Source organism: Oculina patagonica, chromosome 14, assembly GCF_052425735.1.
Source record: "Oculina patagonica isolate OP01 chromosome 14, crgOcupat, whole genome shotgun sequence".
In the NCBI taxonomy this organism is placed as follows: Eukaryota; Metazoa; Cnidaria; class Anthozoa; order Scleractinia; family Oculinidae; genus Oculina; species Oculina patagonica.
In genome coordinates, this window is record NC_135771.1 from 1,039,024 (window position 1) to 1,054,151 (window position 15,128).

Consider the following 15,128-nt stretch of genomic DNA (forward strand, 5'->3'; position numbering starts at 1 on the left):
TAAAAACTGAAGGTGGTCAAAATTGTCCAAACACGTTAATTGGCATGAAGCTGGATTTCAATTATCAGTTTGTATAGGAGACTCATACAAAAAGATTTGGAAACTACTACCCACAATGTAATTTTATATTGCTGTTTTCCAATTTTTGTGTTTATCAGTTTAAAAGTCCTCAGTATAATGTATGCTGAAGGCGTCCATGAAGTAAACTCTACCGCTAACTGGACCAGAACAGCTGCAATTTCGTCTCAGCAGTCTTCTTTCCGCGTTGTTCAAGTCTTTCTTGGTGGAATTTCTCTGCTAGCTTTACTAGGCAACGGTCTGGTTTGCATTGTCATCATGCGAAATAGAGCCGAGATCCTTAGATCTGCTTACAACATTTTTTTGTTCAGTTTGGCCATAACTGACATGCTGACAGGTAAAAATTACAAGTTCTTCATTTACTAGTTCAATAGTAAGTACTGAGTTTCTAGTAATAATTATTGAGGCCCTACCAGGGGGTTCATGTTCTCGTTCCCAACAAAATTTTCTTTGTGTTTCCGCGTCCCCTAAAAGTATTTCTTTGATTTTTGGTGTTTCATTTTCCCTAAAATATGCTTTTGTTTCTGTGTTCCCAGTTTTACTTTCCTTTTGTTCCCATGTTCCCAAAAGCTTAATGGCCATGTTCTTCTCCGAAACCCCTGGTAGAGCCTCATTATTATTACTAGAGATAATTATTACTAGAAATTCAGCCGAATCCCACCAGCTTGCTTTCTTTCTTCTTGTCTCCATGCTTGTTGCTTGTTTGTCTTCTTGCTTCCTTGCCTACTTGCTTACTGTCTCTCGTAGTCTAATTGTTAAATAGTTGCGGCGATCTCAAAGTTAACTCGCTTGAGAATGAGAAGCGTTTATTTTGACCACCCCACAGAGGTCATTTTTATAATTTAATTAAAAGATCACCTTATGAAATTTTCAGTAGCAAGCATGCAGTTCCTTACACAAAATGAACAAAATGCAATACAATAGAAAGTATAATAAAATTAAAAAGAAATATAAAAAAACATGGCTCCAGTTTAAGGCCAGTTTACACGCTACGAGTTGTCAGCCTTATTTGGCCCAGATTTGATAAGAAAATAAGTGCGCATTTAAAAATCGGCCCGATTTCTCAAAAATCTGTTGCAATGTTACAGATTTTAGAAATCGGGCCGATTTTCATCCTTTCAATTTGAATAGGCAAAGAAAAGTCAGAAAAGCTTGCCGACGAATCGCAGCGTGTAAATTTGCTTGGATTAAATCGGGCCAACAAATTGTAAAGTGTAAACCGGTTTTTATGCACCGGACTAACACATTTCAGGCAGGAAACGCTATATACTCTTTCTTGCAGTACACTGTAAGATCTTTGCTAACGCTAACGTCCTTTCACTATGCAGGTATTTGTATCCTGGCCACTCCAACACTGGTCATAGACAGTGACTCCTTCCCAGTCCTCACCGGTGCCGCAGAAGAGTTCTTTTGTCGCTTGGTGTTTTCCCAATACTTCGTGTACGCTCTGAGTAAAGTGTCCGTCTTCACAGTAGCGGCAATGTCCTTAGAGCGGTGGTACTCAATCGTTAGCCCACTCAAGTACAAGTTAAACTTCAAGAAGAAGCGCATTTACGCCTATCTTGTGCTTATTTGGTTTCTTGGTTTTGGTAGTGTGGGCTTCCTTCCATTTGGAAGAGTTATAATCTCGCCAACAAATCAGTGCATCTGGAGTTGGGAATTCTTTCATCGGGAGCTACTCATTACTCTATACCCCCTCTTAACTTTCTTTACCCCATCTGCAGTAGCTTGTTTAACACTTGTACACATTTACTTGGTGTTAAAAAGATCCCAACTTCGAGAAACAGGGAAAAGAAACGCAAGAACAAAACGAAAACTTGTCCGCATGTGTAGCATTGTAGTTATTTTGCTAATTCTTTGTTGGCTGCCAAATCAGCTGTACTATGCCTTATCGGCTTATAATATAACTACTTTAGAAACACCTTTTCATTATTTTACCATAGTGCTGGCTATGTCAAACTCCAGCATCAATCCCTGGGTTTACTGCTTTGCTAACAGACAAATCAAACATGGAATTCTGTTACTTTTCGCTCCAGTTAAAAATCTATTACAAAGACGCAAAACCAACGACGAGTATTGGCGGACTTACCAGATAGGAAAGATTAATTTTGAGATGCAAAATGGTAACGAGTGTATTTTGCTTAGCTTTAAGAATCTTACTATTACGGAACAAATCTTGTAATTACATGTTACTTTACTTTGTACATGTAACTATAAAGCAGTTTTGTGGAACCCAGCGGTGATCAGACTTAACAGAGGCAGCGAAACGTTTTGATAGTGGGGGGGGGGGGGGGGGCATCGTACTCATCATATTTCCCACAATGTCTTTAACAGTGTCCAGTGTGTACGAAAACGATTTGTGACAATGCATTACCAGGCAGTTTTTTCGCTGGGGTAGTTCTTTAGTCCTCGGAGGGCAGAAAATGTACGCTCTTAATTTAAAGTTTTGAACTTTTCTATGCTATTTAGTGTGGCTTTAGGAACTTTGCTCACTTCTTCAACAGGTATTTCAATGGTCTACTTTGTCTTTTTCAATTTGCTTCTGCTCCGTCTATCTAACCAGGTTACTGCAAGGAGTCGAGTTGCATTTATTGAAATACGCTATCAATTGTATGAGATTTAATATCAACTTATAAGATGTATTGAACTTTTTCTAATGGTAAATAAAAGTGGAAAAGATCGTGCATCACCTATCTTCTAACGTAAGACGTTTACCGAGTGTTCTCTCGCCACACAATCTTTCCTTCGGGAGGATAGCGTGCGCAACGAGCCAATAGAACGTAGACTTGTGTGGGGGTAGACTGCTTGTAGTCTGATTTTCTCTCGAAATTTCCAGGTTAGTATGGGAGTGCGAGGTGTTTAAGACGCGAAAAAGGATTTGAGCGAGACAGGAGTGCGCGTGCGATCGGATAACGGATCGCCGGTTTGCTTGCGTTACTGGTATAACCGCGCACACCTCGGACCCTAAAGAAAAGACAGACGACGCCAGTAGTCACTATCCATGCAGTAGTCTACGTGGGAAGCCGCACGCTAGATATGTTTCTCTTAATTTGTCGACTTATTCATAACGGTGAATACTACAAAAGCAAACCCTTTTCAAATTTCTTATTTATTTACGAGAAAAAATAGCTTGAAAACATAAAACTCGTTTTTAGACGACCAAACCGAAACCGTAGAAAACACCTACGAAAAATGCGCGAGTTTTCTCTCCCTGCCCCTGAAATAAACAAATGGTACAAACCTTTCCAATAGTTCGTACCAGCTGGGATAATAGGACTATCGTCTCATTTAGGGGTATAAATTAAGGATTTTGCTCTCATTTGGGATGTTCAGGGCAGAACGCTAATATTTTTAGCCGTCAAGGTCTTTTTTACATAATGTGCTGGCATTCTTGACTGATCAACCTTAGATAAAGCATGAGCCACGCCCAGATTGGTCTTTTTAAGGATTTAATTTAAATTTTCTGACAATCATTTCCATCCCTTGTGGATTATTATATAGAATAGTTATATCGGTCGCAAATGTGAATAAGGCTTTTAAGTTCCTGACACAGTTCTATGATACAATGTTTGAGCTGTACTTATATGTCTACCGCATTTCCTGGTAGTACATAGATTTAGTTTCATTAATGCATGTCTCGGATATCGAATAATGTTGATACATTCTGGCAGTCCAGAAAGACATACAAACGTCATTAACTTACACTACATTTGGTTATTTGGTGTTCTAACAATAGATTTAGGGCCTCCTGCACTCACCCAGACAATCACAGCTATATCAGTAAACTATTATTTGGGAAAAGGGCCAATAACAATACGTTTACTATTGTAACAATAAATAGTCTAACATTCCTTTATATGGCAACCAAAAACAAAGATATTTATCTGAGTTAGAGCAGTTTTCAATTGAGTATCGTAAAACCAAAACCAAAGTAATTACTCTGGCCAATCACAAAGGACACAGACAATCCAGTGAACCAATTAAAACTCGAAGCAAATACATGAAGCCGGCACGAAGCGCGGGAAAACGTGCGCGAGCGAGTCATGATTGGTTTTGGTTTTACTCCTGATTGGCTGAGAAAGTGGCGCGAGATTTTTAAGCCAATCACTATGCGTAGAAATGCAAAACCAAAGCAAACGCAATTTACTTTCGACACTCAAGTGAAAACCGCTCTAATGACTAATTCTTGCTATTACTTAAAATCACAGTTACATTTATGAGCAGGGCGGTAACCAGACCTTTGCCGTAGACGAGGCAAGATCTTGCTAGGGGGTTTCGGGGCATGCCATACAGAAAATCTTGAAATCTAGAAGCTCTGAAAGTTTTTCTTTGATATTCTGTTCATGAGGTGTTCCTTGAGGAAAATCAATCTTGATTAATTTGGGATTATTCTCCCAACAAAACATATTTTGTTTAATTTTGGGTTAAAATCTAGACGAGGCAAGGGCCTCGTCTTGCCTCTTGCTAGTTACGGCCCTGAAGAGTCCATTCCTGGTTTTGCTTCTTACTTTTCCGAAACTTTACACTCAGTTCCACTTGTGATTTCTGTGTAAGTCATTACCATGTTAGTCATATATTGCTTCAAGCAGTTAAGGTATCTTGCATAGAACAAGGATCAAAGTCCTGAATGACAAAGCGCCACAACCTGTTAGCAACTGTTAAAGGAACGATTTCCCCTCTCGCCATGAAGTGCTTTCCATTTTCAAACCAGTACAGAGTCTTGGCTTCACCACACTTCATGTTGTTGTATGTGTCCAGGCCACGGGTAAACTCATCACTTGTTTTGTCTTGGATGTTAATTTTTGGAGGCATAACAAAAGGAAAAATGACAAATGACAAAGCAAACTCGATGACTCTTGCCTGTCGTGCCGGCGGTTCTGTATTGGGGCTTGGGACTCCATTTAAATAAATAATGATGTATCCGCCTGTTGAGAACATAGGTGAAAGAATATTCCGGAAATGAACTCCATCCTGGAAAGATGCACGAGGCTTAACGTCTTGTTGAAATGCTAGGTTGCATTTGTTCCAACCCTCTCTGCCTAAAATAATCTTCATAGGGAAATCAGTCTCATTAATGAACTGAACCCAAAATGGTGACTTTAATGATAAGTACAACCATTTAAAGAAACCTCCTGGAGGGACTTGGTGCCCACCTGCCTTCACCTTCACCGACTGACGAGCTACTTTAGCTGCAGCAGCTTCCACTCGGTCCAAACCCTGCATTTCTGGCAAACCTAAGCTGCTTCTGACTGCTTCTACCAGACTTTTACCGCGCATGTTTTTGCTTAAAGCGACAATCTTCGTCAGTTTTCCACCCTCATACGGAAGCATTCCAAGAAATGTCAAGTATTTCTCATCTGACAAGAAAGAAAGTTTCTCTTGTGCATCCTCTCTTTGACAGCTGATCTTCCGATCAACAGCGTTTTCGTCTTCTTTATACGCACTCCCCAGCTCTGCAAACTTTCCTTTAGCAGCTGTGAGAAGAGCCATGAAACAACAATAAGCCTCGCAGTAGGTCACCACAGCTGTCACGAAATCTGCCACGTCAGGATCTTTTGTCAAGTTTGCTTCGTGCTTAAAAGGCAGCGGTGAATCGAATCTGTTGGCCAGCTCACCCATTAATTGAACAAAGTCATTCCATAAGTTGGGATCGTCCAGTTTCTCTCCAGGTTTCATCATCTGCAGCTGGGATTCCTGGTCTGACACACGCCGTTTAAGGCCGTCGTATTTCTGGTCTTGTAACCTTTTGTTGAAGTGAACCAGTTCATCGTGCACAGCTTTTGCCAGCTGGTCCAGCACACTTGGCTGCCTGGGTTTGCTTTTTGTGAGAATCGCACTAATAATGCTAATGAGTGTTCCAATAACAGGGCCATAAGGTTTACCAACCAGGTTTCCTGCACTCGAGATGATGTCTAAAACACCTATTATGATATCCAGGGGATCTCCACTTTCGAACTTTTCTACAGTATTTGTTGTGGCTTTGAGAACTTTGCCAACTTTTTCAACGGGTATTTGATCTGCTTTATCTTTTTCTTTTTTCTTCTGCTCTTTCACCCAGTCATTTATCTCGTCAAGTTTCCTGTCATAATCAGGTTTCTGCGAGGAGTCACGTGCATCACCTAATTTCAAACGTAAGACGTTCACCGTGTGTTCGATTGTGTAGACGTTCACCGTTGGTTCGATTGTGAAAGCATTACTTTGACTTTCAGCCATTTGTATCTAACATGTAAAAAAAGAAAACGATAAAAAAAAATCAGCCACATGAAGTTTACTGCCGGCTTGTTTTCTTTCTTAATAGGGCATTCAGTTTCATGAAATGACCTCCACGAGGCAACGTATTAAAATGATTTTTACTCTGAACTTGAATAATCAATTGAAGAAATTAAATACGCTTTATTCGATGATTTAACATATAATACGCGCAGATATTTTACGAGCAATGAGCTAAATGTCCGCTCGTATTATATGTTAAACCATGGAATAAGGGATTTATTATTCCTCTAATTTTTCCACTTTGTTTGGGCCAGTATTCTGTAAGTTTGTCCGCCCGTACTTTTGCCCTGTTCTACTTTGTAAAAACGTTGCATATTTTGCTCGTTCTTTTGCCCTAATATGGTAAAATGGCGCAATGGTGGAATAATAATGTGGAATATAAACTGAGGTGTAAGGAGTGGATCAGTTTACTTCTCAGGAGGGGGTGGGGGGGGGGGGGTGGGTTTGGGTATTTTTTACCAGTGAAAGAGAAACTGAAACTTTCACTGATTTTATATCATATTATAATTACATTAATACACTACTGCTGGGGTGACATATGTAATTTTCTTCTTTGTTCTTGCGAATTTTTCAACCCTCAATACAGAAAAACTTCATTGCGATTCATTCGACCGAGAAGCTTTGAAGAAATTTTAAACGCTGACGCGACAAAAAGTGTTTTCCGGCCTGCTTATAAATGCACTGAATTTGAAAAATATTTTTAAGTTTCAAACTCATCTACGCCTGATTTTCTGTAAAAGAGCCTTCTTATTGCCATGCCATCATGTTGTCTCATCGCATTTGTTGTACATCGTAAAAATTAAATGTTACTGTTTTCCCGATAATTTTAGATTTCCTTGCCTGAAAGCGAAAGTATAAACTTTTAATCATGTCAATTACTGCCTAGCATAGATATTGATAATAAATAATTCTTAGGCAATACGTTGTCTTCAGTCCAATCCCGATTTCTCAAACATGCAAAGAAAAACAAAAACTGTTTCGAGAAAGGGGGAGGAAGAAAATGGAAACTGACTTGATTCGAGCAGGATCGAGAGCAGGATTTGAGTTACGGGGAGGTAGTGAGGTCTTTGAGAAATTTTCGGGAAACTAATTTGGGATTCCAAGATTTCTTTCAGTTAAATACTTACCTTAGATATGGCAGATCTTATTTTTCGTCTTTAACATATACACTTACAATTCTAGTTAGTACCAGTTCAAATTTTGGAGGCCATGGAAGCCGCCGTTCTGTTTTCACCACAACTTTTACACTTCCGGGTCACTTTCTTCTCGTCCCCAGATTCACTCGAATCTTTCGGCCCGATGCTTGGACTTACACCGTGATGTAAGCAACACTGAAAAGTTCGCTTTTACCTTGGCAACGACGAACTGAACCGTGTTTTACTTCTTTCGGAGAGAACTCTGTGTGTTTCTGTGTTTTCATGTCCTTGTATTTAATAATGGATGAAAATTCAATTATTTTCTCGACTGGGGAGAGATTATTTTTGGGAAATATCCAATATGGATGAAGAAAATCCAACATGGCTGGCCTTGCACCGTTTGGACGAGACGATCAACCTTTGCTTGATGTGAAAATTGTCGGTGGAAAACGAGTTGAAATCGAAGTTGATAAATATGGAAACCCCTTGAATCAGGCAAAGAAAGCTAATGAGCCAGGAACGAACTTTCAGACTCAACAACATGGAGGAAACTCTTCAGTTTTGTCAAGTGTAAGCTCGGCAAAATCTTCTGCGGCTTCTGTTCCTCCGTGGGTAAACAGAGGTGATACACCTCCGAGAAAACTTTTAAAATCGCTGGAAAATCCTGATGATGAAAGTTATAACTCCGCGGAAGGTTTAAGGAGGTTCTCTTCTCCAAGTTCACCTGCAGTTTTGCCTCCTATCAAAAGAACTTCTGGTGTCAATGTTGAAGAAAAGACCAAATCTTTGGCCGTGAGACTAAATGCAGTTCTCTTGGGATTTGACACTTTGAGACTAAAAGATGCTTATATTAGCTTTGCAGGCTACGATTCGACTCTGTCGGGCTTTGTTGCTGCGGAGCAAATTGAGAGAGAATTTTTTAGGCTGCAAATACCAGTAAGAGGCGATCTTTTGAATGAGCTTTTGTCTGTTTTCATGTCAGCTCACAGACCAAACTGGGTGAATTATGAACAACTTTTAAAGTTTCTGAGCAACGCCGTGCAGCCAGTTGCAACAAGAGAATTTCAAATCCCACAGCTTGATTTATCATCCACCCCAGGTGACAGACTTCAGCAGAAATTGTCAAATAAATCCCCCAGGGAACACAACTTGCCATTAAAGCCAAATCAAATATCACCACGAGCTGATGGTTCGCAGAAAGGTCGACAGAGTTCGATAGCAGTGAAAAAAGCTTTTCAGGACAAGCAAGATACTGCAATTTTGTTACAAATGGAAGAAATTCTTAAGGAAGTTGATTACGCTCAGCAACACGTTCACAGTTTAAGAAGAGCTTTAGAGGAACAAGATGTGGCCAAAGCAGAATTTATATCCTCTCAGAAGGTATACAAATTTTAGGATTTTAATTTTTTATAACAAAATTTTATAAACTTTTTGTTATTGTGGTTTTCAGTTAAATGTGAACACTTAAATCTTCAACCAACAGTTTATGCTTTTTGCTGCCGTCAATCATCCTAGCGGACCTCACGGGAAACAGAAGTTCACTTCAATCAGGTCAAAAGGTCAAGTCTATTAGTTGTGATTTTTTTGTTTTTTGTTTTTCATGGTTTGTTGGCTGTTGCCATAATTATGATTGACGGCAGCGAAAACACAATCGTTAGTTGGATTTTGCATTTCAGAGTTCTCATTTCACTGAAACCGCAATAAACCAGGGCAAATCAATCACATCAGCCTGTTTAATCTGGCTTTTTATGTTGTAACGATACTTACATGTACGTCTACTTCCAAGCTCTTATTAGACAGAGCATATATAATAATAATAATAATAATAATAATAATAATAATAATAATAATAATAATAATAAAGATATTTTAGCAGGGAGCCCACGTCACAAAGAGGTGGTTTTCAGGGTGGGGCCCTGAAAACCAAAACCCATGGTAGAAGGGGTGGGGCAATATACACAGGTAACTGATATTTATCAAAAGGGAGGTGCAAGAACCTTTTTTGGGTTTAAAAATTGTGGCTGAGGAATTTATTGGCTGAAACATTTTTGGTGGAGTTATTTTTGACAGGAAGATGTAGCAATGGACTTGTTTTGGAGTTTATAAAAACTGTATCCTTCCACATTGTAATTCATTTCATTAACAAGTTGAAATCAATTCATGCAAATAACATGTCATGGCAACTTAAATGCTTAGAAAAATTGGTCTCTTTTGGGGTTGAGTTTTGGGCCACTATACTTTTTTGGGTTCTTTTCTTAAAACCTTTTGGGTTAATTTTTTTTTTTTGTTCATAAGCACCTCCCTGTCACTGATAAGGCTGAGTACCCCTCTCCCCCCTCACATGTTTCAATACCTGTTAAGGGCTGACAATGTTTCTCTTTCTTTGTTCAGTTAAAGACAATGTGTCTGCGACAACACATTCCATTTAACAACTCCTTGTTGGATATGATTATCAACAGACTTGACAGACATAACTCTGGAAAAGTGAGGTAGGTAGACTAGCAATAGCAGAATCCATTGATGAGGGTAATATTTATTCTGTTTCAAGCGTTCGTTCTGCAGATTTTATTTTTATTGTTTGGGTGGTCACTTAAGTTGCTCCTCAAGCTGAACTAGTAAAGAAAAAAACTTTTGCTCAAACTTTTAATTAGTTCTTATTGTGCTTTTATGTTACTGTATTACATAGACCCATCGACCCTATTTTTAGGTCATTTTCATGGGTTCCTGTGTTATTCAATTTTGATTTTGTCCTTGTAGATTACCTACACTGTAGGTTTAATTTAAATTGCCAGTTTGTTAGGAGTTGAAACAATAGACTTCTTTAGCTACATACAGTGTGTAAATTACCCATTTTAGGTCATGTAATACTCACCAGGGAATTGCTTCTTTGTCTATCTGGTATTTAAATCTTCATTCATTTCCGCATGAATTTGTTTGAATGTTGTTTGAAAGGGAAAGTTCTCAAGGGTAACATCACATGGACTGAAGTGAGACAACTAATAAACAAAGCTCAAGAAGTCTATTGGAACCTTTAATCCTAATGCATTTTTTTAACGACCTTTCTTTTAAAGCAAACAAAAGGAGGGATAATAAAGTATGGAATTTTAGTTTGAAGTCAACGTTTCAATTTTACAATAACAGTCAATTTTTTTGCACACCCACTGGCTAGTTTTTTTCCTTCGATAAAAGTACCTGGAGTGGACACAGATGATACCATCACACATCTGTTGTATGCCATTGCTATCCTTTAGCCTTGCAGATCCATGGCTACTTTGACATATTATGACAAAATTTATCATCAATAATGAGGTGTGCAGTACACACATTTCTCTCTATGTGCTGATTTCTTTTCTATTATACTGGTGATATTTGCCGAAGTAATGCAGTCATGAAACATGTAGTAACCAGGCCTGCAAACGGGGGGGGGGGGTTTTTTTTTTTTTGGTGTGTTGGGGGTGGGGGGGGGGTGTTTTGTTTTTTTTTTTTTTTTTTTAACAGTCCGATGAAATCCGAAGTTGTGGTCGAATTTAATTTTCCCAAAGTGTTGGGTTATTTGCTATAATTAGGGGGGGGGGGCGGGGAAAACCAAAAAAGACATGATGTCCGGACAATTTTTGATCATAAATCATAAGTGATAACTTGTAAGTGGTAAAATTCAACCTTTTGTTTTTGGTGGTGTCCGACCACAATTTTGTTTTGACCGACCAAGATGGTGTCTTAGTAGGGCATATGTCCTTTCAAGTGAAAAAAATTATTGGCAGCCCTAAGTAACCATTCTGACATATTTCTATTTTAGTATTTTTAATGAACTTTAGATTTTAAGAATTTAGTATTTTATCCTATTGTAATTTTAAATATTTTTACTTGTAAGGGCATTGAGATTTTGAATGTAATTCACTAGAAATAAATTATTATTATTATTATTTCTTCTCAGCTGGAAGGAATTCATTTCATTTGTCGAGCGAGCCTTGCCTCTGCCCCCACCAAGTGTTTCTTCAAGTCGTAATTTAAGCAGAGACGGTGGGCATGGTCTAGAAACTCCTCCTTCCAGGCCAGTGTGGGAAACAAGGCAGCCTCTTAAGGGAGTCAGCAGAGAGAAAAGACGTGGGTCCCCAGACAGTACACTGAACCAAAGGGACACATTTGAGGAACAACAAAGATATTTTGGTAAATAGAGTTTTGAATCATTTGTGTCAAAGGATTAATACAGCCATCACTATTTTTAGCTATTAAGCCAGAACTTGACCCTAGGGAGGCATGGTTGCTGGATTCCCTAATGAGTGCTTTGGGTTCATGTCCTGGCCAGGGTCTGTGTTATGTTCTTGGGCAAGGTACTTAACTCTGCATAAATGGATACAGTTTAACTTGATGCTGGCGGTAATCCTGTGACACACTAGCAACCCATCTAGGTAAAGTCTGTCTCTGAGCCATGAGGCCCATACAGCTAGAGCTTATCTCGGTTTCCGTAGCATTAAGCGACTAGGAGTATTGCTACTCCCCCCTGGATGGGATGCTAGTCCATCGCAGGGTTACCCCCCAGCAGTAAATTCGCCGGTACCCATTTATACCCCTTGGTGGAGAGAGGCACTGTGAGAGTAAAGTGTCTTGCCCAAGAACACAAGGCAGCGCCCCGGCCAGGCCTCGAACCCAGGCCGTTCGACTCAGAGTCGAGCGCGCTAACCATTAGGCCACCATGCCTCCCACATGCTGCAAGAACTTGCCCTTACCTTTTTACCCCTTGCTCTGTCTGTGATGAATAGCCAGCTAAAATTCATTTATTTCCCTATAAAGGGGCGATAGTTCCAGCTTCTTACATTGCTCTCTGACAGGTGCTGCCCAAGCACAGCTACAGGCTTCAAATCTTATAATAAGCCCTGCCATGACTTGCTGCTCAGTGCATATTTAAATTTGAATGAACCATCTTAACAAGAATTTAGTAAAAAAAAATGATGTTCTGTAGGACGGTGCAAAAATCATTAATGTGCTATTGGATTACTTTTTGGAGAGGTGGATTTACAGTGACATGCTTGTGTTACTAAGTATAAACAACTGATTCATCATAGATATGATTTTGATCCTGCTGCACTGAATTCATAGAATAAATTTATTTAAATGTTCTGGAATCTTTTCACTTTTGCAGCAAAACATGTGGACGGACAGGAGAGAGGCGATATTCACAATCGACAGCAGAAAGATCCTTATTATGGTCAAAAGTCATTAATTCCAAAACAAATTTCTGATGGGAGGGGTGAGGATGATTATGTCATGTCAAAAGAAGCCATGGAAGAGGCAAGACAACTAAAAGAAAGGCACGAAGAGTTGTTAAGGAGACAATATGAGCTGATTGAGCAAAAACGGAAGATACAGCATGAACAAGAAGAAATCAATCAGTTTATACACAAACAAAAGGAAAAGTTGTACAGCGGAGATAGAGATCACGATCCCCCGCATTACACTGAGCAGGAGAGTAAGGTTGAGAGGTTCATGAAGCTGGCAAATGCTTTGTATCTTTATGACGTGGATGGATCAGGTGGGTAACATTCTAATTGCATGGCAGTTATTTTTAGGCCCTGTCCACACCCCGGGTCCACACTGACCCAGGTAAATTGAAACGCATCTTTTTTTTTGCCTTATAGGCCAATCGCCATGATTTTTGGTCACCGAAAATGATACTTTTTAAACACACTCTCCAAAGTGGGTATCGCTTTTAAAATTTACCTGGGTTAATGTGGAAGGAAAACATTTTACACAACATTTTTAAATTTCTCTGTTTTCAAATTTACGCAGGTCAGTGTGGACGGGCCTTAGATGTCATGAAATCATAAATGTCTCTCCCCACTCCAAACTTAACTATACTTAATACAGGATGATCGAATGAACTTAAACTGAGTTTAAAATAGCATTTCTCCCTGTTATTTCATACAAATTACCGTAAATTCTGAGAAAAGGCCCGAGTCAAGTCTTATCTTTGCTCAGCGTTTTATTTTACTAATAACTGATATAGACTGATTGCATAGATGGTGCCGAATTTGATTGACAATATGTTACAAAACCTTAGCCTGGTGTTTTTGTTTCCAAGCAAAATACTTCTCTAATCAATGCAAGGCCAAGGTTTTGTAACAAATTTGGTACCATTTTTGCTATTGGTTGACAGGGTGCTGGCATCATCCCATCAAACCACAAGTGCTGTAAGCTACCAACAGCCACCTTAACAAATATTATTTGTTTTTATTTACAGGTCTTATAGAGGCTGACAATGTTCGCCGCCTGCTGAATAACTATAACCTGGTCAATCAATTGGACTTCTCAGCAGAGTTGATTGAAAACACTATAAAAAGTTGTTCGACCATAGATAACAAAGTTAGTGTAGATGATGTTATAGATGAACTCAAAGGTCACCTATAGAAAATATTTAGGTTTTGTCTTGGGTGTGGTGTGTTAATAAGAACAGTTTAGTTGTAATTTGTAATCCGAGGGCCGCTGGTTTGTCGGTTTTTACTGTTTGACGTTACCCTCTTTTAATAAAGTTGATTGATGGATGGATTGATTGAGAGGTGGTCACAAAAGTGAAACTATAAACAACCGCTTTATCCTTACAAACATGTATTCACCAGTGTAACATCAAACGATGTAGCTTTTTCAGTTTACTCCAGTTTTATAAAGTCCCCAGTGTCCTTCTGTTCACTGTCACGCAATACTTCCCTAGGAACAACGTTGTGTGATGATCAGTCAACGGTCATAAAATCTTATCAATCAATCAATCAAGCAATCAAAATCAATCAATCAGTCAGAATGCTTTATTCCTGATCCAATATTTCTAAGTATTAAACCTGGTAGAGCTTCTGCAGCCTTTCTCAATCACAAAGTCGTGTAATAGTTCTTTTATAAACTAAGCTTGCTCGGGCCAGTAATGGGAGACTATATTGATGGTGTTTGGACTTGGCTGCGCCCGATCCTCTCGATATCAAGACCTACATGTAGGGTCAACACTCTACCAGTACGGCCCTCGCATTTGGTTAATAAGAAGTATTTATCGCCTTGTCAGATATTTTTTTGGACAACGAATTTCTCAAGATGGACGTTAAATATTGTAGCAAAATCATGTGAATTCCGTTTTAGAGTCCAGAGTTTTAATCTTATTTATTGTAAATAGTTTCACTGTTTAATATCCACTTACGTCTTGTAAATAATGTAACTATCGTGAAACAAACAAAAAAGATGTTGATGTTCGAAACTCTGTAAATACAAATGTATAGCATATGTACCGAGACGAGAGAATTCAATACAATAAAATGTCTGTGAATCTCATATATGTTTTATGATTTCACACAATAAAAGAAAGTTCTTATCTTATCTTTATCTTATGTGATAAGCTTTGGAATATTTGCAAAAGTAGGAAAAGATAATTCCCCTCTTAGCCGCGCCGGAGAAGCCTGTGCACGAGAATTCAAGCGGCTCTGGGACCCATGATGTGATTGCCTGATTTTAAAAAAAGAAACAGCCAATCAAATGAACCGTTTTAAAATCCCTTTGTTATACAAGAGTCTAAAACGGTTGATTTGATTCGCCGGTTAAGAGGGACAAGCGGCTCTTCCTTCCCCTCCTTACTTATATTGTGCTATCTCGTCCTCAGGCGTCTGC

At 39.0% G+C, this 15,128-nt stretch overlaps 3 protein-coding genes across 4 annotated transcripts; 2 read left to right on the top strand and 1 right to left on the bottom strand.

Moving 5' to 3' along the window:
- Window positions 1-209: 209 nt before the first annotated feature.
- Window positions 210-2,303, top strand: LOC144639433 (tachykinin-like peptides receptor 99D). The gene is made up of 2 exons (XM_078498762.1): window positions 210-415; window positions 1,407-2,303. Exons 1-2 carry the CDS (start codon window positions 337-339, stop codon window positions 2,258-2,260), a joined length of 933 nt encoding a protein of 310 aa, XP_078354888.1. The 5' UTR covers window positions 210-336; the 3' UTR covers window positions 2,261-2,303.
- A 1,213-nt stretch (window positions 2,304-3,516) lies between these two features.
- Window positions 3,517-7,616, bottom strand: LOC144639449 (uncharacterized). Of its 2 annotated transcripts, none has more exons than XM_078498779.1 (2): window positions 7,479-7,616; window positions 3,517-6,297 (listed from the first exon to the last, which is right to left on the bottom strand). In XM_078498779.1, the coding sequence occupies exon 2, from the start codon at window positions 6,289-6,291 to the stop codon at window positions 4,660-4,662; it is 1,632 nt and encodes a 543-aa protein (XP_078354905.1). In that variant the 5' UTR covers window positions 6,292-6,297; window positions 7,479-7,616; the 3' UTR covers window positions 3,517-4,659. The 2 variants fall into 2 exon arrangements, with proteins under 2 accessions (XP_078354905.1, XP_078354906.1); XM_078498780.1 differs by having other exon boundaries at window positions 7,526-7,614.
- Window positions 7,617-7,688: 72 nt separating this feature from the next.
- LOC144639448 (uncharacterized) lies at window positions 7,689-14,818 on the top strand. The gene is made up of 5 exons (XM_078498778.1): window positions 7,689-8,867; window positions 9,879-9,976; window positions 11,422-11,654; window positions 12,628-13,017; window positions 13,726-14,818. The coding sequence occupies exons 1-5, from the start codon at window positions 7,869-7,871 to the stop codon at window positions 13,890-13,892; spliced, it is 1,887 nt and encodes a 628-aa protein (XP_078354904.1). The 5' UTR covers window positions 7,689-7,868; the 3' UTR covers window positions 13,893-14,818.
- Window positions 14,819-15,128: the final 310 nt, after the last annotated feature.